The sequence below is a fragment of the Protobothrops mucrosquamatus genome, unplaced genomic scaffold (genome assembly GCF_001527695.2).
Source record: "Protobothrops mucrosquamatus isolate PMUCROS unplaced genomic scaffold, P.Mucros_1.0 scaffold873, whole genome shotgun sequence".
NCBI classification, from domain to species: domain Eukaryota; kingdom Metazoa; phylum Chordata; class Lepidosauria; order Squamata; family Viperidae; genus Protobothrops; species Protobothrops mucrosquamatus.
In genome coordinates, this window is record NW_015387127.1 from 550,531 (window position 1) to 569,451 (window position 18,921).

General features: G+C 44.0%; 1 protein-coding gene across 2 annotated transcripts; it reads right to left on the bottom strand.

Annotated features, from left to right (window-relative positions):
- Positions 1-381: 381 nt before the first annotated feature.
- DECR2 (2,4-dienoyl-CoA reductase 2) lies at positions 382-13,971 on the bottom strand. Of its 2 annotated transcripts, none has more exons than XM_015819185.1 (10): positions 13,955-13,971; positions 10,936-11,069; positions 10,070-10,138; positions 8,367-8,418; positions 6,910-7,045; positions 6,086-6,210; positions 4,632-4,725; positions 3,683-3,787; positions 2,246-2,434; positions 382-880 (listed from the first exon to the last, which is right to left on the bottom strand). In XM_015819185.1, the coding sequence occupies exons 2-10, from the start codon at positions 11,031-11,033 to the stop codon at positions 846-848; spliced, it is 903 nt and encodes a 300-aa protein (XP_015674671.1). In that variant the 5' UTR covers positions 11,034-11,069; positions 13,955-13,971; the 3' UTR covers positions 382-845. The 2 variants fall into 2 exon arrangements, with proteins under 2 accessions (XP_015674671.1, XP_015674672.1); XM_015819186.1 differs by having other exon boundaries at positions 2,229-2,434.
- Positions 13,972-18,921: the final 4,950 nt, after the last annotated feature.

Here is an 18,921-nt window from a genome sequence, read left to right on the forward strand (position 1 = left end):
TGGACTTCGACTCCTAGAATTCCCCAGCCAGCACAGAATTCTGAGAGCTGAAGTCTGCAGTTCTTAAATTTGCCAAAGTTGGACACTCCTGCTCTAAGCAACCTCCCGTGGCCCCCAGAAGCCAGGAAAATAAAAATAAAAATACAGCCCCTGGGAAGAAATCAGGGTTGACCACTGCTACATTATTCCATCAAGCGCATCTCGGCATCACGATGCAAATCTTTCCCCAGAATGGCTACTGAATGGGCTGACAGAGCTAGAAGATGAACGAGAATTTCCCCGTGGAGTCAGGAAGGGCATCCAGCCAGTAAACGCTCAGCTCCATCCAGTCGCCCTGTCTCCACCCCAAATTAAAGGGATTACAGGGTTGTAAAAAGGGAGTTTGTTGAAAAGTAGAGTATTTATTTGTTAGAGGAGTGGACCAGGGTGATTGGGGCAGATAATGCCACACACAGCAAGAGCTGGATAAACGCAGACTCGCCATTTTGGGACTGAACATTGTACTTGAGAATGAATTGGAAGCATCTTATCCGAGGCAAATGATACGAAGGCTTACAAGCCAATCAAATCATAATCAAAGTTGTTTCTGCCCCTGGTAGGACTTCAGCCTCAACTACCTTTCCGGTGACATAGTACAGCCTGGTGGGTGAACAGGATTCAGTCTGTAGGGGTTTTTTTGTGCCACCATCACCAATTTTTGTGCGATGAAGACCCATCTTACAAACCAGGTTATCTAAACTACCTTGAAACTAGGAAAGGTGAGTGGCTGCTATCCGTACATTGCCACAGACGGTTTGCCCGGAAGCACTGAAGACACTTCCTTAAAATGCCGGGGTGTCCTTTTCTCATGTATCTCTCTTTAGTTCTGTGCTCCAGTAATCTGTAATAAAACAGTGAGACAGGAAGTGATTGGAACATTCAAATAGGTGGAAGGGAAAACTGAATGGGAAAACAAGAAATATCCAAGTAGAGAAATGACCTGGAAATAAAAACTTATTCTGGAACTCCAAAAGTAGATTTGGGGAGTAATGGTAGGTAGAAGTGACCTTGAGAGAAAGGAAGAAGAGCAGCAGACTAGACAATGGTCAGATAAGAGAATCTGTGGAGATTCTCAGTCATCCAGGTCATGATTGTCTCACGGGTGTTTTTTCAAAAGGCAACTGGACTGTTTTTTTCCTGAGGAAGAAGACATTCTGCTTCCAGAATACCCCAGCCAGCAGGATTCTGAGCTGAAGTCCACACATCTTAATGTTGCAAAGTTTGGAATACACAGTACTGTACTACACCAAAAGACAAATACGTTCTCTTATATGGTGGAATGTAGTCTGGATTCCCAGGAGGGAGGGGCTGCATTCCAGAGGATCAAGAGACAGCTAAGTTTATATTGTTTGACTGGGAGAAAGAGAATGAAGAAGGCTCCTCCCTAGAAGAGTATATATTTAATGATAGCAAACTTAGACCGCCCCAATGTGCTTTACAGCACTTTCTGGACAGTTTCCAATGTCAGATCTTGCCCCCAACAATCTGGGTCCTCATTTTACTTATTTCAGAAGGATGAAAGGCTGAGTCAATCTCGAGCCTTTATCAGGATCGAACTTCAGACTGTGGGCAGAGTTTGCCAGCAATACTACATTCTAACCATTGTGCCACGACGACTCTATAATGATTATTAATGGTGCAAATGGTTTGCTTTAGTCTGGCAATATTTCTGTCTATAGGTGAAACCCAAACATCTCCTAATCCTTTCATTTTCTACGAGGCTTAAGAGCACACTAAGACTGGCCAACCTCATAGGACTGTTGTATAAAGGTTATGTTCTGATTCGATACTGAACTTGAAAAACTGCTAACTTTCCCCAAGGTGCTGGCTAGCTCTTCACATGGAGACAGGCTGGGGTATGAGTGAAGAACCACGCAATCCAGCCACTTTTGCCTGCTATAATGGTAGGCATCTCCCTGTTGGAAATCACCCTGTTTCTTTATGGCTTTCTCATCTCAATCTCCATCATCTCAACCTCCATTTTTCTTGAAGATGATTTGGCTTGGGAAACTAAGCCAGGTCAAGTCTGCTCAGGCTTAGGAACCCCCCTCCACCCCCCAAAAAAACATCCCAGAGGTTTGGAGCCAATCAATTCTCCGCTATGGCAAGGAACGAAATGTGGACCAGAAATTGAGGCTGACTCAAGGGAGGCCCTCTTGTAAAGTCACCGACCGGGAAAGAAACTTCACCTATAGCTTAGCTATACCCAACAGTGAGGGAAAGGAATTATCCGAAGTCATCCAGTCTCCACCGTCCACCACAAGTGTTGTGCCGGTCACGTACGACGAGAGGGGGCTGACCAGATAGAGGACACTATGAGCAATCTCCGTCTTGTTCCCGGCCCGTTGAAGGGGAATGTTCCGGAAGTACTGATTGACTTCCAGGTTGGATGGAACTAGAACAAAAGAACAGCACAATCTTGGTCCATTAAAGGAACAGGAGCACGGAAGGACATCAGCCCATACATCAATCCAGTGGTCTTCACAGGGTGTGGTCCAAAAAAAATCAAGATGGCGGCCACCACAGTGCCGTTGTGAGGCAAACCTGGGGATGACTGATGTCAAGAGGGTATTTTCTCCATCTGTAACCCTATCTTTTAATTCTGATTTTAATGTTCTCCTTATTTATGCTTTCGTATTTCGTGACATGTTTTCACTGTAAGCCTCTGAGTCACCTAGGTGACATGGACAGTATAGAAATATGAATGAATGAATGAATGAATGAATGAATGAATGAAACTGCAATATCTGTTTTTTATGTACACACACACACACACACACACGGAATTTCAATTGCATTGTTGTGGCCATCTTGATTTTTTGGACCACACCTTGAAGGAAACCCCTTCATTTAACAAGTTCTTCTCTCCCATCGGAACCCCACTCTAAAATCACAAATGTTTTTAGTCTTGCCTTGAAGGGGGGAAAAAACGAGGCCCTGAATAATCAGTTTAATTTGCATTTTATGAGAAACGTTCCAAGTTTCTCAGCTCTAGACATTGAGAGTTGGCCAAAATGGGAGAGTATTAAATAATCAGTTTAATTTGCACTTTAATTTGGATTCCCTCAGTTCACACACTCCAACTCTTTCGGGTAGTACTAGGCAACTCCCAAATACCTTTCTAATGACCCTTTTCAATTCTGTTATTCTTCCAAATTCAATATTATGATTTTAATTGACAGTAATCAACGTTTTACTTTAGTTTACAAACTGTTTAAGAATAGGCAACTTTGCAAATGTTATACAGAAAATTGGGAATTTCTGTGTTCTAAATTTAAAAAAAAAAATCTTCCGGGAATAATTTTTATTGCACACTTTCTCTGCATTCATCTCTTTCGAGAGTTGCTCTTTCAGAAGACTTACCTGTTATCTTAGAACAGGGGTAGGCAACCTTGGCTCTTTTATGACTCGGGACTTCAACTCCCAGAATTCCTGAGCCACCCATGCTGAGGGGAAAGAGAGGTTTCCAAGCTGAGCCATGCTGGCTCAGGAATTCTGGGAGTTGAAGTCCACCAATCATGAAGGGGCCAAAGTTTCCCCCATGCTGGCTGAGGAATTCTGGGAGTCAAAGTCCACAAGTCATAGAAGCTATCTCAGAAGCTTTCTTAGAAGTTACAAGCTGTTCTCAATTCAGAAGACTTACCTAAACGACGGTACCCCTCTGTGCCCGCAATGGGACCAGGGGCGATGCTAACCACTCTAATTCGTTGAGGTCCCCATTCCACAGCAAGATGCTTCGTCATAGCCTCTGTGAAAAGACAGAAAAGCCCAAAATTAGAACTTCCAAGAAGTTCCAAGAAGTCTACTTCAGGATTAAAACTCCTTTTTTTGAAAGAGGAAGAGAATAGGGCTCATGAAATAATTTGGAGATACACAGCCTTGGTCCCATCAAGAACAGAAACGTATATTCTTGGGCCTTGGGTGTCTACCCTTCTAAGGGGGACAAGGTCAGAAGGAAGAGTTAACTTGATTTAATTAACATTTCAAACCTTCCCTGTACTTTTCAATTTTCCAATTTGGCAGCAGCTTTCCTGGAGAAGCCCTGGAGTTATTAATCATGGATTCTCTCAAAGATCGCTGTGCAGAAGAGATAAGCAACCCATTGCTGCTTCCTGCACATGGCTTTACAAAAAGTTAAAGAAAAGCCCATGAAATGTAAGTCTATCATCCAAAAATGTACTCAAAACTAAGAGGATGTCTTGTCCGATTCCCCAAAATCTCAGCTAGATTGGAGTTAGTGGTCAAAGGGGGTTTGTACCGATACACCTAGATCAGGGGTAGGCAACCTTGGCTCTTTTATGACTCATGGACTTCAATTCCCAGAATTCCTGAGCTAGCATGGCTCAGCTTAGAAACCTCTCTCTTTCCCCTCAGCATGGCTGGCTCAGGAATTCTGGGAGTTGAAGTCCACGAGTCATAAAAGAGCCAAGGTTGCCTACCCCTGGGCTAGATCTACTGGAGACAATGGCCATAATATTTCTTCCTGAGAACCCATCATCCTCAGCGAGGAGAGGACTGAAGCTCACAACCTTGGACGGAGCTACTAGTGAGGAGAAGAAGAACAAGAGAGACAGAATGCTTCAACCTCGTACCTATGGCTGCCTTGGCAGTCCCAGCATGCATCTGGAGAGCCAGGCCTTTGTAGCTGAGGGTGGCTGTGATGTTGACAATGACGCCGCCATGTTCCTAAGTCAATAAAGCAAGCAGCAAGGTTGAGGTCAACTTCAAGAGAGTCCACAGCCACCACTTGTGCCAAGTAAGAAATAAAGAATGGCAAATGGCTGGCTGAAGCCTCACCTCCCCCAGTGTGAAATGTCCAGTCAGGAGTGTCCACAGAGAATAAAAAAAACCCATCAAGATGGCGCCATGGCTGCAGTGATTCATTTAACCATGACCAAAAAGGTCATAAATTCAGGTATGAATGACTTAACCACCTTGCTTAGCGACAGAAATTCTCATCCCAATTGCAGTTGTTAAGTCGATGACTGCCTGCATTATTATTATTAATAGTAGGAGTAGTTAAAGTATTAAACTATCTGTTAAATTATTTTCAAATGTTTGATGAACAATTTGAAACATTATGAAGGGGTCGACGAGCTGAAGATTTAGAAGACCCCTGGCCTTGGAAGAAAACAGTGCAGTCAATCAGCCCTCTGATTAAGACAGAAGACTGGGAATCAAGAAGGGAAGAAACCCTACTCCTCGACTTACGACCACAAGAAAAAGCCCAAAATTTCCATGGCTAAGTTGTGAGTTGTGCCCCATTTACAACCTTTTTTTTTTTTTTTTGGCCACAGCTCTTAAAACGAATCCCTGCGGTCATTAAGCGAATCCGGCTTCCCACATTGACTTTGCTTGTCAGAAGGTCGCAAAAGGGGATCACGTGACCCCAGGACGCTGCAACCGTCATAAATGTGAGTCAGTTGCCAAGCGGCTGAATTTCGACCATGGGACCATGGGGAGGCTGCAACCGTCGTTAAGTGTGAAAACTGCTCATAAGTCACTTTTCTCAGTGCTGCTGTAACGGTCACTAATGAACGGTTGCACGTCAAGGACTACTAGTACAATCAATATTATCATTATTATCATCATCATTATTATTATTATTATTATTATTATTATTATTATTGATCATTGCACAGTCAGCCAGATGTTCAGACTGGATTTGGCATTTTTGTCTACCTATCGAGTCCTTCCCAAGGACCTGGGATAGGCAGATATGGATGTTTGATGGTATCACAGATATCGTCGCAGGATGGAAGCAGTTCCTAGTAAGGCCGCCTTTTGCAATTGACTAATGGCGAATTCGTCAATGCCAATGGTGTTTAAGTGGTGCTCCAGTTGTTTTGGGATTGCACCCAAGGCTCCTATTACTATTGGTACTACCCTTGCTTGCCTTTGCCACAGTCTTTCTATTTCTATTTGTAGGTCTTTGTATTTTGTGATCTTCTCCAGTTCTTTCTCGTCTATTCTGCTGTCTCCAGACACATCCACGTTGTTGTTGTTGTTGTTGTTATTATTATTATTATTATTATTAGACTCTTACCCGAAGGGATTTTTCATACAGGACTTTGGAGACGTTGAAGGTGCCCAAGGTGTCAATTTCAATCACCGTTTTGTAACCGTTGAACGATAAAGAGCTAGCGGGACAAAGAAAGTTCCCAGCAGCACCTGAGGAACAAGACCGTAGAAAAAGGAACAAGACAGAAAGTGTGACTCATTGGGTTGCAACCTTAGACTTGAATTCGTATCTTCTCCCTGTATGGAAAGGACCACCACGGAAGCTGTTGCACGCCATGATCTCCTGATAAAACACACCCATTAATCGAATGTGTTGGATCCTTGGAGGGAGGGAGCCCATGTTTGGAATTAAGCTAGATGCAACTGTTGTCTAATGGCCAGGGAGATTTGCTACCAATGTTGGGTTTAACCAAATATCGGCATAACGTTTGCCTTGTCAGATGACATGCTCTAAAACAGTGCTTCTCAACCTTGACCACTTGAAGATGGGTGGACTTCAGCTCCCAGAATTCCCCAGCCAAGTGAGATTCTGGGAGTTGAAGTCCATGCATCTTCAAGTGGTCAAGGCTGAGAAACATCACTCTGGAGGACTCAAAGAGACGTTGGACTGAGGTGGATATCAACCCTACTCAATCGCTAACACAAAATCCAAATGTTCTTGATTCTGTGAGATTGGGAGGCTGTGGGGGGAAAGGGGATGTGGATGATGTGTTGTGAAGCAGCACGCTTGGCCATTTATGAGTTCAACTACAACACCTTCCAGCATCCAACAAGATCACCCTTCTCATTCCCGGTCTGAAGCTTGCAGATGGAGAGAACTTCCAACCACCAAGAGGATCAAACCCTCACCGTTAACTAGGATGTCAATCTTCTCAAATTCTTGGAGGGCCTCATCCACAGCTGCCGAAATGGTCTGAGGTTGCCGCACATCAAGAGTGACGGGCAGGCATCGCTGGCCTGTGGCTGCACAGAGTTTCTTGGCTGCCTATCATGGGAAATAAAGATTTTAGGGGATCAGACAGCTGCCTGGGTAGGGGACGCCTGGAGAAAACAAGGATCATGTCTCAAAATAGCAAACTGGCCCTTAAGATCAGCACTGGGGTGGGAAGAAACATTTCCTATTTTTCAGAGACATTATTGGCCGAGTTAGCATTCCATGCTTAGCCAATTCTGACTGCATAAATCCACCACTGAGTGGGCATCTAATTCTGCAATTAACGCAGGCTTACATTCTTTATTGGGTTGATGCAACCGTACGAAACCAAAACCAAACAGTCATCTCTACAGTCACATGGGAAAGTAAGTGCAGCTAGTTCTCATTTAGTGACCACAATGGCGACTGGCAACTTGGGCATTAAGCAAAGTGGTGACTAAGCAACGCTGTGACTGTGCATACGAACTTATTTCAGCTTTCATTTGCTTGACAGTCTTGCAAAGGCTGGGAATGGAAGGATTAGTCATAAAGTTACTTTTTCATCACCGATGCAACTTCAAACGGTCACTAAATGAGGGAGTTGCTAAGGGAGGCCTACTTGTACACCCCACTGATTTTTTTTTGCTTGAAAAAATATGTGGAAAATTTCAGTTAACATGATTCTCCTCCTACAATATCTATGACTTCCAGAATCCTTCCCCATTAATCAAGCTAGAAGACTGATAACACAGAGAAGACCATTGATTTTCCATATGTATCATAGGATCAACCAGAAACTTAATTTTCCCCATAAACCCTTATTTAAGAAAATTAAAGCTATGCTTGCACTGATCAGCTCAATTCATCTCCCAACTGGCAATCTTTTCTTTCTGTATTTTAGCTACTAAGAAAAGGGATAGAATGAGCTATCATTCTAAAAAGGTTTTTCAGCAGTATACACCCATGCAACAATAGCAGTTCCATACAATATAAATAACATGACGGTTATTAAACATTAACCCAGCCACAACCCAATCTAAGTCAGCATTCCTAAACTCAGCCCCTTTAAGATGTGTGGACTTCAACTCCCAGAATTCCTCAGCCAGCATTTTGGGAGTTGAAGTTCACATATCTTAAGAGTTGTCAAGTTGGAGAAACAGTGATCTACATTCTGGGCTGATGACCCAATCAGAACCAGCCTCTAAAGCAGGGGTCTTCAAACTTGGCCCTTTTATGACTTGTGGACTTCCAACTCCCAGAATTCCTCAGCCTGGCACGCCAAGTTCCTGAATCTTTGGAAGACCACAAAAATGAGCGTCCTCCTTGTTTCACTGAGATGCTACTAATATCCCAAATGGGATAGTAAAAATACAAGGATCTAGCAGCCACTCACCTCTGACACCCGCTGGAGATTTCTGCTGGCAATGACACACTGGCAACCGTGCCTGCAGGAAAATTTCCCAAGATCAGACAGAGAAGCCAATAAATGCAAAAGCAGACCAGGAGCTAACTTATTTCTTTTTACTTAAAAGTGCGAGGGTTTAAGAAATGCAAAAGCAAATATCTGGGCAACTGCACTAATGAGGCTGCACTTGGAACACGGCATCCAGTTTTTGGTTGCCACAATATAAAAAAGATGTTGAGACTCTGGAAAGAGTGCAGAGAAGAGCCACAAAGAGAATTAAAGGCCTGGAGCCTAAAACATACAATGAAGGCTAAAACAAGGACGAGGGGGGACATGATAGCAGTCTTCCAGTATCTCAGGGGCTGCCCCAAAGAAGAGGGAGTCAAGCTATTCTCCAAAGCGCCTGAAGGCAGGAGAAGAAGCAACGGATGGAAACTAATCAAGGAGAGAAGCAACCTAGAACTAAGGAGAAATTTCTTGACAGTTAGAACAAATAATCAGTGGAACAACTTTTGCTTCCAGAAGCTGTGAATGCTCCAACACTGGAAGTTTTTAAGAAGAGACTGGACAGCCATTTGTCTGAAATGGTATAGGACAGTGATGGTGAACCTTTTAGAGACCAAGTGCCCAAACTGCAACCCAAAACCCACTTATGCGTCGTCGAGTGCCGGGTGAATGTGGCCCATTGGGTGGGTGTGCCCATTGGCTGGGTGTGGCCCATTGGGTAGGCGTGCCCATTGGGTGGACGTGGCTGTAGTGGTAAGGACAGACTGGGTGGGACTAAAAAGTTCAATCAATCAATTCCAACTTTGCAAGATCTTTCTTTTTCCCACGAGAAGTTGAAATTGACTGATTGAACCTTTTTTTTTTTTTTGCACATGGTGGCAGAGGCCTAAAGCGAAAAGGTTTTATAAAACCCAGCTAAAGGCCTAGGACTGGGTCGACAGCACGCGTGCCCACAGAGAGGGCTCTGAGTGCCGCCTCTGGCACCCGTGCCATAGGTTCGCCACCACTGGTATAGGATTTCCTACCTGAGCAGGGGCTTGGACTAGATGACCTCCAAGGTCCCATCCAACTTTTATTATTATTATTGATCATTGCACAGTCAGCCAGATCTTCAGACTGGATTTGGCATTTTTGTCTACCTATCGAGTCCTTACTAAGGATGATGATGATGATGATGATGATGATGATGATGATGATTATATTATTTTTTATTCATTAGACATGAATCTCAGTCAACTGAACATTCAAATTGGCTGGCGCCGATGGTTGACACGGGTTGCTATATTATTATTATTATTATTATTATTATTATTATTATTATTATTATTATTAAAAAGAGGGAATATATGATAGCCATGTTCCAATATTTGAGGGGCTGCCCCAAAGAATAGGGAGTCAACCTATTCTCCAAAGCACCTGTAGGCAGGACAACCAATGGAAGCTTATGGAGGAGAGCTCCAACTTAGAATAACTAAGGAGAAGTTTCCTGAGAACAATTAATCATGAAACCGTTTGCCTCCTGGAGTTGTGGGTGCTCCATCCCTGGAGCTTTTCAGAAATGGACTGGACAACCATTTGATCGTGGAAATGGAGAAGATAAAAATTATTCCAGAACCTTTTGCGAAGATCAAATGAAGACGGCAGAGTCTTAGCTGAAGATTCTGCCAGAGATCTGCTATCCATACCTCATCAGGATCTCAGTGATATGGAATCCAATCCCGGAGCCTCCGCCCGTGATGAGAGCCACTTTTCCTCTAGAAAAATCAGGAGGAGAGACATCTGGAATCAGGAGCTACCAACACAGTTTGCTTACTTATATACTTATTTGTTTACCGCCCAACACCCAAAAACAAGTGAAAAAGCATTAAACTCTGGAAAAGAAATTCCAGAATTTACAAAATTAGAGTTTAAAAAAAAAAGGAAATTGAATCATATTCTTTACTAGCTGTACCCGGCCATGCGTTGCTGTGGCTCAGTCTGGCGTGTGTTGCTTTTATATCCAACAGATGGCGCTGTTTTTCAAAAAAAGCATGTTTTTACCTGTCACAGGTGTGACATCTATATAATATAGGTATATAAAAACACGTGCGTATTCGAATGCAACGTTGTGTCAAAATTTCAAAGCAATCGGTGAAGAACTTTCAGAGATTTAAGATTTTGAACAAACGAACATTTACATTTTTATTTATATAGAGAAGAAGATGATTACAGGTTAGTGACCCAGACTAATAAAACTTCTTAAATAAAACCTAGAAAGTAAAAACATGAAAAGATGGCAAAACTGGACAGGAATGGCTTGGAGGCAGCATTATTATTGTTGTTGTTGTTATATTTGTATTGCATCCTTTTTTATATATCTCAAGGGGAGAGACATACCTAATATTGCTGCCTGCTTTCCCCAGAACAACCCCCCTGTAAAGTAGTCTGGCGTGAGAGAGAGAGAGAGAGGGACTGGCCAAAAGTTCACCCAGTTGGTTTCATGGCTAAGGCGGTTCCACACAACCAGGTTCATTGGAACCTTAAAGAGACCTAGCACCTTGGGGATACTTACTTGAGGATGTCAGGCGTGAACATATATGAATATTCCGGAAGACAGTCGTCTGTATCCACATCAGGAGGAGGTTCACAAGCAAAGCCTAGATGAGCCATGGCTAGCTAGCTTGTTCTACAGAGTCACAACTGATCCTGAAATGGGGAGAAAACCCACAATATTACTATGGTTTGTCATAAACGCAGCCAGATGTTCAGACTGGATTTGGCGTTTTTATCCACCTAGAACAGGGGTCCCCAACCCCCGGTCTGTGGACCGGTACCGGGCCATGGCATGCCAGCAACTGGTCCACACAAACAAGCAAAGCGCATTCGTGGGATGCAGGCAGCACACAAAACCATGCACTCTCCACTCCGCGGAAAAACCTCTCTCCACTGAACTGGTCCCTGGTGCCCAAAAAGTTTGGGACCTCTGACCTAGAAAGTGCTTCCCAAGAGCCTGGGCAGATGTTGATGTTTGATGGTATTAGAGATATGGTTGTAGGATTTAAGCTGTTCTGAGTAAAGCTGCCTTTTGCAATTGACTGATGAATTTGTCAATGCCAGTGGGGTTCAAATGATGCTCCAGATACTATTATTAAATTTATTTGCCACCCATCTCCCGCTTTGAGGCGACTCTGAGCAGCTATTGAGGAAACTAACAGAAACAGCTACAAAGTAAAGAAGTTCCAACTTCACAGCCCCTTAAGTTCATATTCACAATACATCAGCCTTGTTTCCAAGGAAGAAAGATGGCAGATAAATTCTGCTCCAGAGATCAGCTATTGCAATACCTAACTGGTTTGGCTAAAAGGCAGAAAAGGGGAGAAACTCTAACTTGTGCCTGCTGTCTCTCGTCTCTTTTTCTTCCACAATTCAAACACCAACCCCTGCAGTGAGCAACGCAGATTGCAATCCTCACCTTTCACCCAAACAAGTTTTAAGCAGATGCTGCTGCTTGAACATTTAAAAAAAAGTTTTACAAAGTTCTTTTTAAAACTTAGGTTTCTCCTCCCTCCCCCTTTTTTTTTAGGCCATCAACCTTTGGGGAAATGTGTGGGGCAGCTTCAGAAAGGGGAATTCTTAGGGGGAAAGGGTCCCCGAATTCCATCTCTCTGAAAAACAGTGCTGGGGTAAAGCTTATTTTTGCGGCTTGCAGCAATCGGAATGTTGGGACTGTCTATGGCCGTGGTGGCGAACCTATGGCACGCGTGCCACAGGTGGCACGCAGAGCCCTCTCTGTGGGCACGAGCGCCATCGCCCCAGTCCTAGGCCTTCATCTGGATTTTATAAAATCTTTTCGCTTTAGGCCTCCGCCGCCGTGTGCCAAAAAAAAAAAGGTTCAATCAATTTCAACTTCTTGCGGGGGAAAAAAAGATCTCGCAAAGTTGGAATTGATTGATTGAACTTTTTAGTCCCACCCAGTCTGCCATTACCACCGCAGCCACACCCACCCAATGGGCCACGCCCGCCCGGCACCCGGCGATGCATAAGTGGGTTTTGGGTTGCAGTTTGGGCACTCGGTCTCTAAAAGGTTCGCCATCCCTGGTCTATGGAGATTTTCAGTCCTCCAGGTCAGGGCTTTTCAACCAGTGGTACGGGTACCACCTGTGGTACATTGGCACCTGGTAGGTGGTACGCGACCATCCTAGAAAAGTGATAGTGGGGGAGGGGAATGAGCTGAACCGGTGGCAGCACCGCACAAGCCTGAGCGAGAGACGGCTGGAGCTGCAGGGCTGTCAGGGCTCAGCGGAAGCGCCAGGATCAGCGCCAGGCCCCAGCTGGAGCTCAGCGCTGATCCTGGTGCTTCTGCTGAGCCCAGAAGAAGCGCCGATCAGCTGGAATGTTGCAGCATCTCCAGGGCCTTGTGATTTACATTCAGATGCTTGGCAACTGATTCATATTTATGACGGTCACAGTGTCCCAGGGTCATGTGAAGTGACCAAAACCTGCTGCAACCACCCAGCAGACGGGGGGGGGGGGGAGAATAAAAACCAAACACCCCCCCACCCCATTCCTGCTGCCAATCCTCAACAGAAATGCTCACAACAATGAAAACCTCAGACAGGAGGAAGAGCGCCGCCGGGCGGGCAGGCAGGTGTCTTGCTTGGCTGTGACTCGGGGGGCACTTTTTTCAGTGCCGTTGTAACTTCGAACAGTCACTAAGCGAACTGTTGTAAGTCAAGGACTACCTGTACTTCATCACTTTTTTCCTTTTTTGGTGGGGGGGGTCAAGTTTTTGACACCTTGCTAGGCGACTGGTGGTCCTCGGATATTGCCATATCCTAAAAGTGGTGCAATGGGTGAAAAGGTTGAAAAGCCCTGCTCTAGGTCATAGTTGTCCCAAAGGTGCTTTTTCAAGAGGCAACTGGACTTTCTGGTTTTTTCTTTCAAGACGTTTGGCTTCAAAGAACGTCTTCAAAGAAAAACCAGAAAGTCCAAAAAGAAAAAAGAAAAAAGCACCTTTGGAACAGGAATGTTGGAGCCACAGAGAAGGAAGGAATGGAGAAGGATCTACCCAGGCATTGAACTGAAGGAGAGAATTAGATGCATTTTTGCACACACACCCCAAATTGGTTTTTCCGGGGGGAGGACAGCCTTGCCCCTCCCTCGGCTAGGATTAAAGCCCCCGCCCTCCCCACCTCGCGCAGCTGGCTGGAAATGACTGAGTGGGCGGGAGTTCGGTTCCCCATTACCGGAGGGCGCCAGGTTGCAAAAGCTTTTCTGAACCCCGTTCCTGCCCTCCCGAGGCTCCTGGGCTGACACCCCACATGCACTGGGGAGACCGGGAAATGGAGGGGGGGTGTCCCCTCCCCGAGAATCGCGAGCGCTTGCTTCGAGCGACAGCCTTCCCCCGAGCCAAATGAGCCGGGACTACAATGCCCCTTATCCCCGCCCGCGGTTGCAACAGACAGCGGGATTTGCAGCCCCGGCGCACAGGGGGGTTGCAGAAGGGTGCAATTGGGGGTGCTTTGCCCCCCTCCTCAATTCCTCCTCCTCGGTATTCCCGCCCCCCAACAATTCTGCCCCTTCCAACTCACCTCTCGTTGAAACAGCTGCTTGCGTTTCTCTCCGGTGCGCCTGCGCGCTGAGCTGAACCCCGAAGCATGCCGGGAATGGTAGTTCCTCGTTTAAAAGACTAGGTGGCGCTCGGCTCAATGGGACATCCTAAGGTTGGTCCTTGTTGGCAAAGAGATGCTTCGCTTAGAATCCTATTGGGCAATTTCTTCATTAGACCTAATTTAAAAAAAAAAAAAAAGGAATATTCATGAGAGTGTGGGAGTCTTCTTTATTACACAACGGGCTGCGTTCGGTTTTCTAGGCTGGTGTTTGCAAAATGAGAAAAAATGCTGATCTCTTTTCTATGGAGGTTCTCCATCATCCAGGTCAGGGCTGTCCCAAAGGTGCTTTTCCAAAAGGCAACTGGACTCCCTTGGATTCAGTTCCGTTAGAACTGAAAAAGCTTCTTAAATGAGAAGTGAAATGTTTTCAAGAGGGGGGGAAAAAACCAAGAAAGTCCTTTTGCCTTTTGGAAAAAGCACATTTGGGGCATTGTTGATCTCTTCACTTGTGTCCTTGATCATCTGGAGACCTTGGTGTGGCCAGAGGGATGCTCTGCTCCTGGTTTTCCAACATAGCTTGAGCTTTATGTATGGAGGAGGAGGTGGAACCAAGATCCTCTTGCCATGCATTTTTCAGTTGCCAGGAAATCCCACTTACAACTATGATTTGGAGAGTTACAAAACCTTCAGGAAGAGAAGAAGTTAGAACAATTAACCAGTGGAACAACCTGCCTCCAGAAGCGGTGAATGCACCAACACTGGAAGTTTTTAAGAAGAGACTGGACAGCCATTTGTCCGAAATGGTATTGGGTTTCCTGCCTAAGCAGGGGGTTGGACTAGATGACCTCCAAGGTACCTTCCAACTTTATCATTATTATCATTAAAAACAAGATTTGGAGGAAGAGGAAAGTGCAAGTGGTTTGCGATTGTATCCATATCAAATTTAAGCATTTTTTTCAATATTATAACAATATCATCTAATCGGCAAATAAGGATCTGAGGTTTTGCACACAGATTAACAATAGATAGTCATTATTTTTATTAACATTGGATATTCATGTAATAATAATAATAATAATAATGATAAAGTTGGAAGGGACCTTGGAGGTCATCTAGTTCAACCCTCTGCTCAGGCAGGAAACCCTATACCATTTCAGACAAATGGCTGTCCAGTTTCTTCTTAAAAACTTCCAGTGTTGGCGCATTCTTAAAAAAACACAGGATCTTGCATTATTTCAATAATGTATCACCACTTATATATTTAAAGAACTAGAAGCAGAAAGAGGAAAGTTTTGCAAGACAAAGTTCAGATGCAAACGGGGTGAAAATGAGGACATCTAAAACAAGCTTTCGAAACAGGGAGTTGCTGAAATAAGCAAACATTTGATCTTGATTCTACGCAGAATCTCCATCTAAGGATAGGACAAACACACCCACTCGGTAATCTCTTTCTTTCTACCTTGTCCCTGTAGTGTGGCCGTAAACTTGTGTATTTATTATTTGCTTTTTAATCCCACCTTTTAAAATATTTTTAATTATTAAATTTATCATTTTATTAGATGTTAGATTTATTATTTAATAATAATAATATAATAAACATTATTTATTATTGAGATATTGTTCCAATATCTCAGGGGCTGCCATAAAGAAGAGGCAGTCAAGCTATTTTCCAAGGTGCCTGAAAGCAGGACAAGAAGCAACGGATGGAAACTAAGCAAGGAGAGAAGCAACCTAGAACTAAGGAGAAACTTGCTGACAGTTAGAACAATTAACCAGTGGAACAACCTGCCTCCAGAAGCGGTGAATGCTCCAACACTGGAAGTTTTTAAGAAGAGACTGGACAGCCGTTTGTCTGAAATGGTATAGGGTTACCTGCCTGAGCAGGGGGTTGGACTCGATGACCTCCAAGGTCCCTTCCAACTTTACTATTATTATTATTATTATTATTATTATTATTATTATTATTATTATTATTATTATTATTATTATTATTATTATTATTATTATTATTATGTTTAACTCAAATCTTATCCCCAATGTATCCAAGAAGCAGCTTTACACCATCCTTAGTTGTGTGGGTGATGTTTTTCCCCCTCTTAAATCCAGAAGAGACTGCAGCTGTTTTGGTGTGTGAAATCTACCACACTTTGCTGAAGATATTGCTGGTGGAGGTGGTCTTCAGTGGGAGAATCGGAGGGGTGTCTGGTGGTCAGTTCAGGCTCTGTGACCACATCCTCACTTCTCCAAACCTCCAAAGTCCCTCTGCTGGCTAAAGGATGACCAGAGGGTCCTGACCTCAAGACAAAAATCAGGAGTCTCCAAACTTAGCAACTTTAAGACCTGTGGACTTCAACTCCCAGAATTACCCAGCCAGCATTCACTTCAAAGCCTGGCCCATGCATTGGATGTTAGGTACCATAAACCATCAGACAAAAATGGCTGGCTGGGGAATTCTGGGAGTTGAAGTCCACAGGTCTTAAAAGTTGCCAAGTTTGGAGAGCCCTGACAAAGATGAACAATGATAATTTTGTAGAAAAGTCTTAAGGTCTTCTGCCCTGTGGCAGAAGAAGTTGGTTTCATCTTACAAAACATTTTAGAAGGGGCATTTAGTGGGATTTCTTTCTTCAGGACACGTGTAGGTTGTCATGTGTCTTGCTTTGACATAGGTTTTGTGTGTGTTGGTTCAAAACAGTCTCCTTCACCCGGACGGTCTCTCACAATTGCAAATTGGCCGTTTGTTACCAGCTCTGAAAGTTGTCTGTTTTCTCCTTAGTGGTTTTCATGTGACCCTCTAGTTAGTATATGAATATCATGGGATGCAAGTTTTCATCTCAACCCTTTTTTTTTTTAAAGGGCTTCCTTCCGTTTTTAATTTTTCTCCAGTAGGACAAGGAGGATGAGCCTGACCAATGCAAAATGTCTGCACCAGCTTTGGAAAATGGAGACCTTACCCCATTCTCCTTTCCTGTGAGGAAGCTAAAGTAAACTAGCATGGTCCATAATTTCTAACCTCTGGAGGCACTGACATGGGTTGGGTTCTTCTTGCCCTGTGTAAAGTAAACCTTTTTGGAATGGAGGCGGTCTTCTGGAAGGTGACTTTTGTCCCTTGTGACTCAAGCTGAAGACGGCAATATAACACTTTTGTTTGATTGTTTACAGTATCTAAAATCCAAGGCGTGGGTCAGACTTCGAGGTGAATCTGCATGAACTCATTCTGTCAGTGTAACACTGTAATTTTCTCTCTTATTTGCATTGCTTTAATGAGTTTAGACAACTGGGTCTTCTGTTTTTTAGTTTGTTTTTATTTAGAAGATGTTTTTAATCCTACCTATTACTTTATAAGTTACTCAAGATGGCGACGAAATCTAATATCTAACTCCTTCCTATTCCTGTTTTCCCCACAACAACAACCCAGTGAGGTGGATTGGGCTGAGAGAAAAGGACTCGCCCAAAATACCCAGCCAGCTTTCATGTTTAAGGTGGAACTTTCATCTCTAAGCGGGACTAGAACTCACTGTCTCCTGGTTTCTAGCCTGGTATCGTAACCGCTAGACCAGGGGTAGGCAACTTTGGCTCTTTTATGACTCGTGGACTTCAACTCCCAGAATTCCTGAGCCAGCCATGTTGAGGGGAAAGGGAGAGGTTTCCAAGCTGAGCCATGCTGGCTCAGGAATTCTGGGAGTTGAAATCCATGAATCATAAGAGAGCCAAGGTTGCCTACCCCTGCGCTAGGCCAAACTGTTCCTTCTAGATATGGTAAATTTTAATGCTATAATACCAGGTGGTGGGAGAATACTGCAGAAGATCTATGGTCCTTATACAGACTGGGGGGGAAATGAAGCTTGGAATTTTGTATCAACTTTGAAAAACCATCCAAGAGATTCTGAAACTTGACTAGACCAGATTTTAGGGAAACTGATCATGAAACTGACTAACCATGGAAAAGAGAGGCTGCTAAATCTGTTTCCAGCAGAAACAGATAAGCAGAAAAAGTCTGATTCAAAGCAAAACAAACCTTCACTAAATCTAATTCGGAGAATAATAGAATTGTGCTCTGCTCAGAAAGAGCGGGGGGGAAAGAGAGAGAGAGAGAGAGAGAGAGAGAGAGAGAGAGAGAGAGAGAGAGAGAGAGAGAGAGAGAGAGAGAGAGAGAGAGAGAGAGAGAGAGAAAAAAAAAAAAAAAAAAGAAAGAAAGAAAGAAAGAAAGAAAGAAAGAAAGAAAGAAAGAAAGAAAGAAAGAAAGAAAGAAAGAAAGAAAGGAAAGAGGGAGGGAGGGAGGGAGGGAGGGAGAGGAAGAGAGAGGGAATGACTGAAGGAAGGAAGGAAGGAAGGAAGGAAGGAAGGAAGGAAGGAAGGAAGGAAGGAAGGAAGGAAGGAAGGAAGGAAGGAAAACTTTGCATAAACTTTAAATAAAAAGCAGCCATTCAAAAATTTGCTTCCTGCATCTCAATAGACATCCCTGAAGTACATGCCCCTCTCCCAAGACCACTGTCCTAGAGAGAGGGTCAATAAGAATTAAGGAAAAACTTTCTAGATAAGTCGAGATGGACCTTCCATCCACTCACAATGGTTGCAGAGGAAATGAAATATTTTGTTTGTGGGGGTGTGTACTGTAGTGTTGCAACATCAGCAGGCTACAGGTGAAGACAAAATGAGACCTTCTCAACACCATGTTAGAAATACCCCCCAAATAAAATCGACTTCTTTTTAATGAATATTCCAGCCAAAATAACAGCACGGTCCTGGAGAGTGGGCAAATTGGGCATTGGGAGAAGCCTGGCACAGTCTCCTGCCTTGAGCAATGTCTTGGCAACGCGACTCGCCTCCTCTCAACACCACCAAGATATAAACCTGTGATGCACAGGCTGAAAACACCCGATCCTCCACAAAGGCAACAATTGAGCCGAGGTAGTAGATCCCATGTCCGGAAATGGGGGAGAGCCACA

Coding starts and splice junctions, on each gene's coding strand:
- DECR2 (XM_015819185.1), bottom strand. CDS start 11,033: ATGGCTCATCTAGGCTTTGCTTGTGAACCTCCTCCTGATGTGGATACA. Junction 3,788..4,631: donor GACTGCCAAGGCAGCCATAG/GTACGAGGTTGA, acceptor GTCTTTTCACAG/AGGCTATGACGAAGCATCTT. Junction 2,435..3,682: donor AGAGGGGTACCGTCGTTTAG/GTAAGTCTTCTG, acceptor CTTTTGTTCTAG/TTCCATCCAACCTGGAAGTC.